Here is a 14,078-nt window from a genome sequence, read left to right on the forward strand (position 1 = left end):
CCACCCACCCGCGGACTTGGCATTGTGAAGGGGATGCCATTAGCTCAGTTTCCAGAGCAACTCGGCAGACTGGACCACCCTTGCCCCCTTGAGCAGCAGAGGGGTCAAAGTGGGAGCCAAGATGGCAATTCTGTTCTGCCCCACCCCGCACGCCTCCATCCCGCCTGTCCATGGCAACAAAGCCGCGCACTGGGCGTTTGGGGAAGGCAACCGTCGCCGGGAAAAGGCCCAAAGGGCGTTGAATCCGGGAGTTGCCGAAATAAGTGGTGTTGTCGGTGTCCCCGACAACGTTGGAGGAGGAGAAAAGCAGAAGACAGGTAGGAAGAAATCCCATTATCTCTTTTTTCCACCTCTATTGCCCGGCCCAGTCTCACCAGACGGCCAACTCCCCCTTCTCGTCCAGCTTCTCGGGATGGCGGTTAAAGCGGGCTCAGAAGGCCAATCCGGGCGCTTAGTATAGTGCCCGGCACACAGTGTTTAGCAAATACCATCGAATGAATTAATTTGATGCCTGTTTACTTGTTTTGATGTCTGTCTCCCCCCGCCCCCCGCCCCCAGACTCTAAGCCCGTTGTGGCAGGGATTGTCTCACTTTATTGCTGTATTTGACTTTTCCAGGCGCTTAGTTCAGTGCTCTGCACACAGTAAGCGATCAATGAATACGACTGAATGAATGAATTGAATGAAATGAATGAGAAGTGGAGAGGGTTGCCGGACCTGCAAGGTGGGAAGCCGGGGCGGAGGATCATTCTGCCCATCTGTCCTTCCTTCCTTCATTTATTCATTCAATCGTATTTATTAAGGGCGTACTGTGTGCAGAGCACTGTAGTAAGCGCTTGAAAAGTACAGTTCAGCTATAGAGACAATCCCTGCCCACAACAGTCTAGAAGGGGAGACAAGACATCAAAACAAGTAAACAGGCCTCAATAGCATCAATATAAATAAATAAAATTATAGATATGTACATATATGCGAGTGTTGGGGGGCGGGGAGGGGGGGGTAAAGCAAAGGGTGCGAGTTGGGGCGATGGGGAGGGGAAGGGGAGCCGGGGAAAAGGGGGGCTTTAGTCTGGGAAGGCCTCTTGGAATAGGTGAGTCTTCAGTAGGGCTTGGAAGCGGGGGTGGGGAAGTGTGCTAGTTTGGCGGATGTTAGGAAGGGGGGCGTGGGCCAGGGGTCGACGGCCCACGACTCGAGGACGAGGAACAGTGCTCTCATTCAGCCAGTTGTATTTAATGAGCGCTTACTGTGTGCAGAGCACTGTGCGGAGCGCTTGGGAGAGTCCAACATAATGTGACAGACACATTCCCTACCCACAGCGAGCTTACAGTCTAGAGGGGGAGACAGGCAATAGTATCAATCAGTCAATCAATTAAGGATATGGACGTAACTGGAATGGGGCTGAGGGAGAGGTGAATTCATTCATTCAATAATAATGATGGCATTTGTTAAGCACTTACTATGTGCAGAGCACTGTTATAAGCGCTGGGGGGGGATACAAGGTGATCTTGTATCTGCCCATCCACCAAGCTAGCTCTCTTCCTCCCTTCAAGGCCCTACTGCCAGCTCACCTCCTCCAGGAGGCCTTCCCAGACTGAGCCCCTTCCTACCTCTCCCCCTCCTCCCCCCTCTTACCTCCTTCCCTTCCCCACAGCACCTGTATATATGTTTGTACATATTTATTACTCTATTTATTTTACTTGTACATATCTATTCTATTTATTTTGTTAGTATGTTTGGTTTTGTTCTGTCTCCCTCTTTTAGACTGTGAGCCCACTGTTGGGTAGGGACTGTCTCTATATGTTGCCAACTTGTACTTCCCAAGCGCTTAGTATAGTGCTTTGCACACAGTAAGCGGCTCAGTAAATACGATTGACTGATCAAGTTGTCCCACATGGGGCTCACGGTCTTAATCCCCATTTTACAGATGAGGTAATTGAGGCTCAGAGAAGTTGTGACTTGCCCAAGGTCACACAGCAGACATGTGGTGGAGTCGGGATTCGAACCCATGACCTCTGACTCCAAAGCCCGTGCTCTTTCCACTGAGCCACGCTGCTTCTCAATGAATAAAGGGTGCAAGTGCAAGGGCGACATAAAGGCGTGGGAGCGTTTAGTACAGTGCCTGGCATGGAGTAAGCTCCTAAGATACCGTAAAAAGGAAATGAGGGCTTAATAGAGGAAGCCTTCTCGTCCTCTGCCCCAAAAACCCTTGGCGGCGAGGGAGATGGCACAACACCGCACTGTGGCTGGGAAAGCAGCAGCCCTGGGGCCGAAATGCTAATAGCCTCATTAGCCAAAGCTGATAGCACCATTAGCAAGTGCTAATTGATTGGGGATTAATGACAGCCACATTCACCGACCCAGGGAAACCAGTGTAAGGATGAGGGAGGCTCTTAACTAGGCTCTCCTCAGAGAAACTGGGAAATGGCTCCAAGCAAATGTCATCAGAGGCAATATGACATAAGGACATCATGCTTCTTGTGTGTGTGGCGGGGGGGGGGGGGAGGGCGCAGTTCCTGGCACCTGGTAAGCGCCTAACAAATACCATAATAATTATTATTACTATTCCGAGTTTTCATTTTTCTGGCTCTTGTGCATAGTTCCCCTCCCCCCCAAAATTAAAAAAAATTAAAAAGTTTGCCAAAGCCTGCATTAGAAGATTTGTCCACCCCCCCGGGAAAGCCCCATCTAATTTCAATCTGGTTCTTGTAATGAAAAACTGGCATTCCTCATCGTCTATCTTTTCATTGCTTTTCTGCAGTTCCATCCTATTTTTTCATCTTTGTGTGTGTGTGTGTGGGGGGGGGGGGAGTGGGGATGGAAATTGCTAAAACTTCTAACGGATGCATAAGGTTATCTGATATCCAAGCAATATTAGTCAGTTGTATTTGAGTGCTTACTGTGTGCAGAGCACTGTATTAAGCGCTTGGGAAAGTACACTGTAACAGACACATTCCCTGCTTACATTCTAGAGAGGGAGACAATGTTAATCTAATACATACTGGATAATGAAGATGCCCATTGAAATTACTCATTAGTTGGCTGTATTGTGACAATTCTTAACACTAGCTGTATTTGGGGAAGGGGATGTAAGAGAAGCTGTCAACATGCAGAAAACAGCTGAATACTTGGTGTTTACAAATCAGAGGGCGGTACCTACTAAACTGTTGCTGGCAAAGACATTGTTGTACAGGTAAGCCTTTTTATTATTGTCATTATAATTTTAGGAAATTTGTGGTAGAATATCTTACCTGGGTAGAGAGTGGAAGATCCACAAATTATTTTTACAGACTGTACCTCCTGTTGGTGCCTGTTCCCTAATTCACCTGTCCTGGAACCTCTCCCCCTATCTATCCTGCCCCTCCTGCTACGTACCAATCTAGCTTTCACCCCCCTTCATTCACTCTGCTGAGACCATTCTCACCCAAATCTCCAATGACCTCTTTTTGCCCACTCCTGGACCTCCATGTAATAATAATAATAATAATATTTGTTAAGCACTTACTATGTCTCAAACACTGTTCTAAGTGCTGGGGAAGATACAAGCTAGTCAGGTTGGACACTGTGAGCCCCATGTGGGACAGGGACTGTCACAATCCCCTTTTTACAGATGAGGTAACTGAGGAACAGGGAAGTGAAATGACTTGCCCAAGGTCACACAGCAGACATGTGACGGAGCCAGAATTAGAACCCAGGTCGTTCTGACTCCCAGGCCCAAGCTGTGGACATTTCCCAGACACTGTGGGTGTGAATGGTTCCACCTCCCCAATTTTGTGTGTGTGTGTGTCCTTTCATTTTTCCCTGAGACCCCTTCCCATCAACCCCTTGCTTGAAATGAAAAGTTGACTTCTATGTTTTGTAGCATTGCAGAAATCAGTGTTTTAGCTTGATCTTTGCCAGTATGTCCAATACAGTGATAGCCAAAGGGGATGATTGTTATTTGAAAGGGAAATGTGCATGATTATTTAGGTTGTCATCTAAGTGTAAAATGTCATTCAGCTGGTTGCTCTACCTTGCTGAGTTCCATTTGAATGTGAGAGGCAGAAATTTAATTTAATTTGCAGAAAGCCGTGAGTCTTTAGCACATCCTTTAATGGAAATTTTCCTTCAGACTGATGCCACAGCATAAATTATGGTGCAGTTTTTAATCAATAGGCTAATGGACCTATTGTTATAGATCAGTCAAAACTCTTTTCCATGGGAAATGTGTAGAGCCAAGTTACTTGACTGCTAGCAATTCAGTAGCTGTAGAATTGCACACATGCTCTTTCCTGAATAGAAGGCTGTTTCAGACATCTAGTCTAGCCCATTTCTCTGCTTTAGGTTGTGGACACCTAAGATCTCTGGGATTGCTTGCTAGGATTCAGTCAATCACTTTACAGTTTTCATGTACTAAATCAGTGTCATTTTCAAAAGGATATTTAGGTAAAGGAATTGAGCCCAGTGTGTGAGGAACTGATCTGAATTTTTAACTTCTGTTTTCCAGGCCGTGGGGAGTGGTAAGTAGAAGTGGGGGTATCTCTTGCCCACTGCATTGTTGCAGAGGAAAATATAATTTATATTTGTTTTTAAAACAGTCTTTGTTCTGGTCAACACCATCTTAATCTCCCTTCTTCCTGCAGACTAGTCTCGGAATAATAATACTAACTGTAGTATTTGTTAAGGGCTTACTGTGTGTTCCTCATGTAGACTGTGAGCTCCTTGTGGGCAGGGATCATGTCTACCAACTCTGTTGTATTGTATTCTCCCACGTGCTTAGTACATACTCTACACTCAGTAAGCACCCAATAAATATTCATTCATTCAATCGTATTGAGCGCTTACTGTGTGCAGAGCACTATACTAAGCACTTGGGAAGCACAAGTCGGCAACGTATAGAGATGGCCCCTAACCAAAAATGGGCTCACAGTCTAGAAGGGGGAGACAGACCACAAAATGAAACATGTAGACAGCTGTCAAAATCGTCAGAACAAATAGAATTATAGCTATATGCACATCATTAACAAAATAAATGGATAGTAAATATGTACAAATAAAATATAGTAAATCTGTACAAATATATACAAGTGCTGTGGGGAGGGGTTTGATTAGGGTAGATATACGACAATCAAGTCAGGTACAGTCTCCTCTGTCCCACGTGGGAATCAAAGTCTAAAAGGAGGTTAGAACAGGTATTGAATCTCCATTTTACAGTTGAGGAAATGGAGGCACAGAGGAGTGAAGTGACTTGTCCAAGGTCATACAGCAGACAAGTGACAGAGCTGGGATTAGATCCAGGTCTTTCCACTAGGCCACAATGCTAGAGGGGTTATTTATTTTGTAAAGGACTGTGTTCATGAACAGCATCTAGTATTAAACCTTATAGCCCTCTTTTACCGTGTGACAAACAACCCTTCAAGTGGTTCAACATTTTCACCTTTTTGTCTGTTTTGATTAACCTGCCTGTACACACCTTTCTATACTTCAACTTCAGTTATAGAACTTCAAGGGTGTCCTCTTCTCTCATACTTTTTCCTTGAAAACAATCCCCAGTTATTTGTACGCCAAGGCTAGGTTTGGGAACTTAAAATCTAAAAGGAAAGTTTCGGAAGTAATTGTGAAGAATTGTGAAGAAAATATAGAGCTGTAAAGGAGATAAATCTAAATATCTAGAAACACAGAGGATAAGATGGCAGTGTACCGCTAGAACAGTGTCTTGTCTCTCTCCTGCATCTCCCCTCTCTCACCTGCAACTTGGATGAAGTTTTGCCTTGCAACCTTTACCCAGATGGGCAATGGGGTGGCAGAAAGCAACTTGTGACCCATCCCTGTATACCTCTTCCTTCTCTGAGGCTTCCTATTCATTTAATCGTCAGTATGAGTGCCTGCTGTGTGCAGAGTGCTATACGGGGTGCTTGGGAGATAAGCAGATGTAAGAGCGGTCCCTGATTTCCAGAAAGATTGTTGATGAATCGTAGATGAACGGCAGAGCTGACAAATTGGGACACTTGGCAGCTCCCTCCTGCTTTACTCACAGCTTCCCCATTGCTCAGGGGTAATATTACGCATGCTGTTCCCCTCTGTTCCCTCTTCCCACCCCTCCGTGCTTACATATTAGCATACAGATCCCTCGAGTAATGAGTGATTTCTGACTCCATCAAAAATGATATCGGCTCAGTCAGTGGAGTGCAGTTAAACTGAGCCTGGAGTGACAACCAGATTTTTCTTTGCGTCAAAGAAACATGTACTCTTAGAGGTCTCAGGGTAAAACTTCAGTTTAACCAGTCTCAGAACTGCTTGTAATGACAGTAGTAATGCAAAAACCAAGCACCAGGCAGGTAGAAGAAAGTTCTTATTAGAAAAGGCCATAGGGACAAAAATCTCTTAAAAAAAAGTTACTGGGAAATTTTTAAAGGATTATTCCTTCACTTCAGGAAGAAGATTGACTGCTCTAATGTTCCCTGTAATGCAATATGCTTTTAGAAAAGTAGTGTGAAGTAAATTGAAGCTGAAAAGCCTGAGCTTTTAAAAAAAAATTCAGCTAATTTAGTCTTTAGGAGGAAAGATGACGGAATCAATCAGTCATATTTATTGAGCGCTTACTGTGTGGCTCAGTGGAACGAGCATTTCACTCATTCATTCAATTGTATTGAGCGCTTACTGTGTGCAGAGCACTGTACTAAGCACTTGGGAAGTACAAGTTGGCAACATGTAGAGACGGTCCCTACACAACAGTGGGCTCACAGTCTAGAAGGGGGAGACAGAGAACAAAACAAAACATATTAACAAAATAAAATAAATAGAATAAATATGTACAAATAAAATAAATAAATAGAGTAATAAATACATACAAACATATACATATATACAGGTGCTGTGGGGAGGGGAAGGAGGGAAGGAGGTAAGGCGGGGGGGATGGAGGGGGAGAGGAAGGAGGGGGCTCAGTCTGGGAAGGCCTACTGGAGGAGGTGAGCTCTCAGTAGGGCCTTGAAGGGAGGAAGAGAGCTAGCTTGGCGGATGTGCGGAGGGAGGGCATTCCAGGCCAGGGGGATGACGTGGGCCGGGGGTCGACGGTTGGACAGGCGAGAACGAGGCACGGTGAGGAGATTAGCGGCAGAGGAGCGGAGGGTGCGGGCTGGGCTGTAGAAGGAGAGAAGGGAGGTGAGGTAGGAGGGGGCGAGGTGATGGACAGCCTTGAAAACGAGGGTGAGGAGTTTCTGCCTGATGCGTAGGTTGATTGGTAGCCACTGGAGATTTTTGAGGAGGGGAGCAATGTGCCCAGAGCGTTTCTGGACAAAGACAATCCGGGCAGCGGCGTGAAGTATGGATTGAAGAGGGGAGAGACAGGAGGATGGGAGATCGGAGAGGAGGCTGATACAGTAATCCACACGGGATAGGATGAGAGCTTGAACGAGCATGGGCTTGGGAGCCAGAGGTCATGGGTTCTAATCCCGGCTCTGCCACCTGTCAGCTGTGTGATTTTGGGCAACTCACTTCATTTCCCTGGGCCTGTTACCTCATCTGTAGAATGAGGATAAAGACTGTGAGCCCCACGTGGGACAATCTGATCACCTTGTATCCCTCCCAGCGCTTAGAACAGTGCTTTGCACATAGTAAGCACTTAATAAATGCCATCATCACTATTATTATTATTACTAAGTGCTTGGGAGATTACAGTATAACAGAGTTGGTAGACACATTCCCTACCCAAAATGAGCTTACAGTGTAGAGGGGGTCAGAAAGAAGGAGGGAAGGGTGTTAAATTCAAGATGGAGTCTAAAACAAATGATTTAATTTGTCAAGTGAGAAATATTTTCATTAGGTAAAATTCTGTGAATTATAAGAATTTATGCTACTTCCCACGAGTTCAGTTTTAAATATATTGAGGTGCCAATGGGCTACCCATGGAGAACTGACCTGGAGGTAGGAGAAGATGCAAGATTGCAGAGAAGGAAAGAGGTCAGGGCTAGTGAGGTAGATTTGGAGTCATCCACATAGAGGTGGTAATTGAAGGCACTGGAGTGGATAAGTCCCACAGGGAAGTGAGTGTAAAGAAGGGAAGGGGACCTAGAACAGAGCCTTGAGAGGCTCCTACAGTTAGAGTGTGGGAGGCAGAGTCCACGGAACAGACTGAGAAGGAGCAGCCAGAGACCCAGGAGGAGAACCAGGAAGAGGACTGAGTCAGAAAAAAATAAAGTTAGATGGTGTTTCAAAGGTAGTTAAGGAGACTAGGAGGATTAGGATGGCATAGGGTATGTTAGATTTGTCAAGAAGGAGGTTATTAGTGATTTTTGCGAGTGCGGTTTCAGTGGAATGAAGCCAAACTGTAGTGGGTCAAGGAAGGGGTTCATTCATTCAATCGTATTTTTTGAGCGCTTACTGTGTGCAGAGCACTGTACTAAGCGCTTGGGAAGTACAAGCTGGTAACATATAGAGACGGTCCCTACCCAATAGCGGGCCCACGGAAGTGGAGGCAGCCAGTTTATACCCCAGTGGAGAAGTTTGTGCAGGAGTGGGAGGAGTGAGAAGAAGCGATAGCTGGATGGTGCAGTGAGTCAAGAGGAGTTATTTTTTTTAGGACAGAGGAGATGTGGGGGTGTTGGAAGACAGAAGGGAAGGAACCATAAGAATGAGGAGTTGAAGATGGTGGTTAGAGAAGGAAGAAGACTATGCACAAGGGTCTTTGTAAGGTGTGAAAAGATGGGTCCACAGGTGTAGGAGGAGGCAGAGCAGGTATTGAATCCCCATTTTACAGATAAGGGAACTGAGGCACAGAGTAGTGAAGCAAATTACCCAAGGTCACACAGCAGGTACGTGGCAGAGCTGGGATTAAAACCTAGGTCCTTTGACTCCCAGGCCCGTGCTCTTTCCACTAGGCCATGCTGCTTCTCAATACGATACTCTGTATATGGCGTTCAGTAAATAGTATTGATTGGTTGATTGTCACTACCATCTATGCTCATAGAAGACCCAGAGCGGTGGAGAAAGTGTGGGATTACTCTGCTTAGGTCAGGAGACCAGCCTCAGCCTTGGTAATAGGTATATTTATCCACTCCATAGATAGAAAAGGCTCTGGACAAGGGGGTATTGTGAAAAGAACTACATTACCCAACCATGAGAGTTCAGGAGAGTTTATTTCGATTCCACGCTTTAGAAGCAAACTTTTTTCAGAGTGGGAAAAAAATGTTTAGGTGGGAGGAATGCCTTCATTCATTGAGAAGCAGCATGGCGTAGTGGGTCGAACATGGGCCTGGGATTCAGAAGGACCTGGGTTCTAATCGTGGCTCTGCCACTTGTCGGCTGTGTGTCCTTGGGCAAGTCACTTCACCTCTCTGTGCCTCAGTTAATTCATCTGTAAAATGAGGATTAGGACTGTGAGCCGCATGTGGGACATGGTCTGTGTCCAACCTGATTAGCTTGTATCTCCCACAGTGCTTAGTACAGTGCCTGGCACATGATAAGCGCTAAACAAATACCATTACAAAAATCCTGCATTTCTGCTCAAATGAAGGTGCATGGTGTTTGGGAATGGGATAAATGTGGATTGGGACAGGATCAGATCCTCCCGGGTAATTGTCGGGAGTAGATTTGCTCTCATTTCAGTAGCTCCCTCTAGGATCCCTCTAGGATCCCTCCGGGATGGGGAGGGAAGAGCTTCATCGGCAGTCGTGGAGGCCATGAGCTTCCATGCAGTAATTTTTTTGCTTCAGTCAGAGAACGTGAGAGAAGCTGGAGGGAAATTGTTTTCTGCTTCACAGCTTTTGAGAGATTATTGTTAAGCCCCCCCCCCCCCCAACTCGGAGCATCAGGGAGAGAATTGCAGCCAATGTGAATAATTTATATGTCTGCCAATACTTAATCCAGTGGCACAAACAACCTGTAATTATAAAGAGAATGCATTGGTGAGATTATCATTTACTTTTCTCAGTGTGCCACACTCATAATTCTCAGCATGAGAGAATTACTGTCACACAAGCAACCCTGAATACTGGTGACGTGGCATAACCATTCATCTGCAGCTATCATTGGGAAACAGTTACTTGAGTTCTGTACGACTTCTGGGACTCACGTGGCTGGAGTCTCCTCACCACTGAGAGGTCTGGGGTCTATGGTGGGAGATGCTGGGGGTGGGGGAGTTGGTGCTGCCCGAATAACACCAGATTTAAAGTGTGACTCTAGGTGTCAAATGTTTTTGGTTGCCATCATCTCAGGAGCTCACATCACTGAGCAGTAGCTGTTAATCTGTTAGGTAGGGAGGATGCAGTTGTTATTTCTGTTTTACAAATAAGGGAACACAGCAATCAATCAATTGTATTTATTGAGCGCTTACTGTGTGCAGAGCACTGTACTAAGTGCTTGGGAAGTACAAGTTGGCAACATATAGAGACAGTCCCTACCCAACAGTGGGCTCACAGTCTAGAGCACTTGTGTGCATATCCATAATTTTTAAATATTTGCCTCCCCCTCTAGACTGTAAGCTCCTTGTGGGCAGGGAACGTGCCTACTAACTCTGTTTATATTGTACTCCCCCAAGCACTTAGTACAGTGCTCTGCTTACAGTAAGAGCTCAATAAATATGATTGATTGATTGACCAAGAGGTTGAGCATTTCCTCCAAGGTCACTTGCTCAGTTAAAAGCAGAACAAGGGCTAGAACTCAAATCCTAACTTCAGTCAAGTTCTTTTTCCAATAAGCCAGGGAGCCCTCATTTAACCTGACTCCAGAGCAGCATGCAGATTTCCTTTGAGGAATGAAATCTGGTCTCAGAAGTTGGGAGTATTATTCATGGAAGCAGTAGTTTCAGGCAGTCTATGAGCCCTACCTTTTTGTTACCGGCCCATTCCCCATGAGCTCGCTCCAACTGAGTAGTGGGGCACAGAGCATCACTGGAAACACTTTTCCTCTTCTGGAAGTGATGATCTTGAAATTTTTAAAGTGTCTTTGAGCAAGGAGTCACTCTTGGGCTGGGCGATGAGATAAAGCAGGCATCTAGGGTGGTTACTTCTCTCATACATCTTTCATATGTTGTATTTCTACATTAAGCCATTAAGCCATATGGCAGCCAGTGTTCGGGTTCTTTAGCAGTGTCAGAGGGAGCATCCAGAGGTTTCCATTTCCCTAGCCTCAAAAAGTCTCTTTGGTCACTCAAACATGACCTCTGAGAACTATACTGGGTTGGCTTTGGGCATATGAGCCAAAGAACCATATGTAACTCAACCACCATAGTTGGCTTTCATTCTCAACCAAATTCTGCTGCTCTCTTTGCCTGTAGCACACACGTCTCTGTGATTTCTATGTAGAACAGTGATAATTGTAATTTAATAATATTCACACCCTTTAGGTCTCTTCATAGTAATGATAATAATAATAATAATAATAATAAAAACAGCATGGCCTAGTGGATACAACATGGGCCTAGGAGTGAGAGGACCTGGGTTCTAATCCCAGATCTACCTTGTACCTGTTGTATGACCTTGGGCAGGTCATTTAATTTCTTTGTGCCTCAGTTGCCTCATCAGTAAAATGGGGATTAAGACTGTGAGTCCCTTGTGGACATGGACTATGTCCCACCTGATGCTCTTGTATCTACATACCCCAGCGCTTAGTACAGTCCCTGGCACATAATAAGCACTTAACAAACACCACTATAAAATAATAATGAAAATAATAATAACCATGGTTTGTGTTTTGCACTTATATGCCAAGCACTGTGCTAAATCCTGAGGTAGTTACTGGTAAATCAGATCAGAAACACTCCCTCTCCTATATGGGGCTCACAATATGAGAGGTAGGTAGAGATGGTGTCTTACCTCTTAAAGATGAGGAATCTGAGGCAAAGGAAGATTAAGTGATTTGCGTAAGATCACACTGCAGATCAGTGACAGAGTTGAGACTAGAACCCATATTTCCTGACTCCCAGTCTCATGCTCTTTCTCTAGTTTTGTAGCATCATTTAAACTAGTATTAAATTTGGGTCTAGCCACGGAATCCTAAAGTAATCTTTTCCTGAGAAATTAGACAAGGGCATTTGGTTTTGAATTAGAAAGTTGTTTGATCATTTTTCCTAGTTTTGCTATTTTCAGACTTCATGAGACCATTGATAAAAGAGCGTTCTCGGCAAGCTTTGAAACTAATGATTCATCCTTTGATTAGTTTGTGCCATATTACCAAAATCCTCTCAAATCTCCTCAAAGCCAAGGTCGATCTGTTGAATACATTTCTCTTGGGAAACACATAGCAGAATATTGTAAGCCTAGATTATATTTATTTCTCCAGAGAAGCAGGAAAAGATGAAAGTCTTCTGCGTATGCAACTTTTGTTTTAAGTTATTATATAGCCATTTGAGTTAACACACAAGATAGTAGTTTGGATAATGAATACTATATTAACATTTTAGTCATAAAACAGAACTGACACAAATTTGCTGTAAATGCTTCTTATATAGTGGACAAATCTTTGTGTGAAAGTGATTTACAATAATATGGACATGGACAAGGCGATACATAAGCTATGGAAAGATATGGTATAGTTTATGTGGAGATTTAAAGAAACCAGAAACACACACACACACACACACACACACACGCCATTTTCTCTCTCTAAATAAAACCCCAAATTCTTATTGTAGGGATTGAAAAATGTTCTGGTTGGAGTTCCAGTTTTTTTTTTTTTTATAAAGGCACACGCAAGAGAGAACAAATTTCTAAAGGTCTAATTCTAGACAGTGCAGAGAAGCAGATGTTTTCATAATCTAGGAAAAGCATACTTAGATGGGTTTTCTTGTGCAAGTTTCACTTACTGTTAGTAATTGTTTTGATCCTTCCCCCAGGAGTCGTCTTTATCAGGATGGCGGGAGCAGGAATGGACAAACATCCTAATCCAGGATGTAAGATTATGACTTTTAGACCAACTATGGATGAGTTCAAAGATTTTAACAAATATATATCATATATGGAGTCTCAAGGAGCTCACCGAGCAGGAGTTGCTAAGGTAACCACTCTATTGACTTCAGATCTCTTCATTTTTCAGGAAATGAAAAAAAAAACCCAAACCTTTTCACTGTCTTCCTTTAAGTAATGTTTATCTGCTTCATCCTGTAGGAGGCTTTTATTGGTGTAGTACCCCCAAAAGAAAGTGTGTGAAATATTATTATTGCCCTTGATGCTCCATTCTCATCTGAGGAATTTAAAAGGAAGTCATTCTCATTTATTCTCTCAATATTTGGCATTTTAAATCTACAGCCTATCCACACACATCTCATATATTGATAGGATTTATCTTCCTAATGGTCAGATATTCTTTCTGCTTTTACTTAGTTCCCTCATTTCTTGAGGTGGTAGTAGTAATGGTATTTTATTGAGTGCCTACTGGGTACAGTTCACTGCCTTCAAAGAGCTTCTACTCTATCGTGGAGAGACAGACATTAAGTATTTACAAATAGTGTAATGAAAATAAATAATTGAATGGACACAAGTGCTAAGGAGAGATAAAACGTAAGTGCTGGAGGTGGCTGTTGATGTACTTTTAGGCTCTGGGGACGAATTGGAGAAGGCATGTTGGAGGAGGTGGGATTTTAGGTGGGCTTGAAGATGGGAAGAGCTGAGGTCTGACCGATTTTAGGGGAGAAGGAGTTCCAGACTGGTGGACCAGAGTAAGCATGGAGAGAGGAAGGGAAGTTGAATGAGATGCAATTTAATTAGGTAAATAATAATGATAACTGTGGCATTTGTTAAACCCTTTTACTGTGTGCAAAGCACTGCTTAATGTGGGGGTAGATACAGTGTAATCAGATTAGACACAGTCTGTGCCCCAGATGAGACAGTCTAAGGAGGAGGGATAATAGATATTTAATCCCCATTTTACATATGAGGAAGATGAGGTGCAGAGATGTCAAGGGACTTGTTCAAAGTCACACAGCAGGCAAGTGGCGGAGCCGGGATCAGAACCCAGATCTCCCAACCCCCGGCCCCCTGCTCTGTACATTAGCCCACATGCACAAATATGGACTGTAATTTAATCTCTTTATTCTGCTTCTAAAGTATTATTTGAAAAGAAAATCTATTTTTGTGTAAATCTGCTATATTATTATTTTGGTGATATCCA

At 44.0% G+C, this 14,078-nt stretch overlaps 1 protein-coding gene across 1 annotated transcript in view; it reads left to right on the plus strand.

Moving 5' to 3' along the window:
• Positions 1–12,809: 12,809 nt before the first annotated feature.
• Positions 12,810–14,078, plus strand: part of KDM4C (lysine demethylase 4C) — a 218,231-nt gene continuing 216,962 nt past the window's right edge. The window contains 1 exon segment of the mRNA XM_038769518.1: positions 12,810–12,965. Within this exon segment, the coding sequence (XP_038625446.1) occupies positions 12,822–12,965 (144 nt within the window). The 5' untranslated portion in view covers positions 12,810–12,821.

The sequence above is a fragment of the Tachyglossus aculeatus genome, chromosome X4 (genome assembly GCF_015852505.1).
Source record: "Tachyglossus aculeatus isolate mTacAcu1 chromosome X4, mTacAcu1.pri, whole genome shotgun sequence".
Lineage (NCBI taxonomy): Eukaryota > Metazoa > Chordata > Mammalia > Monotremata > Tachyglossidae > Tachyglossus > Tachyglossus aculeatus.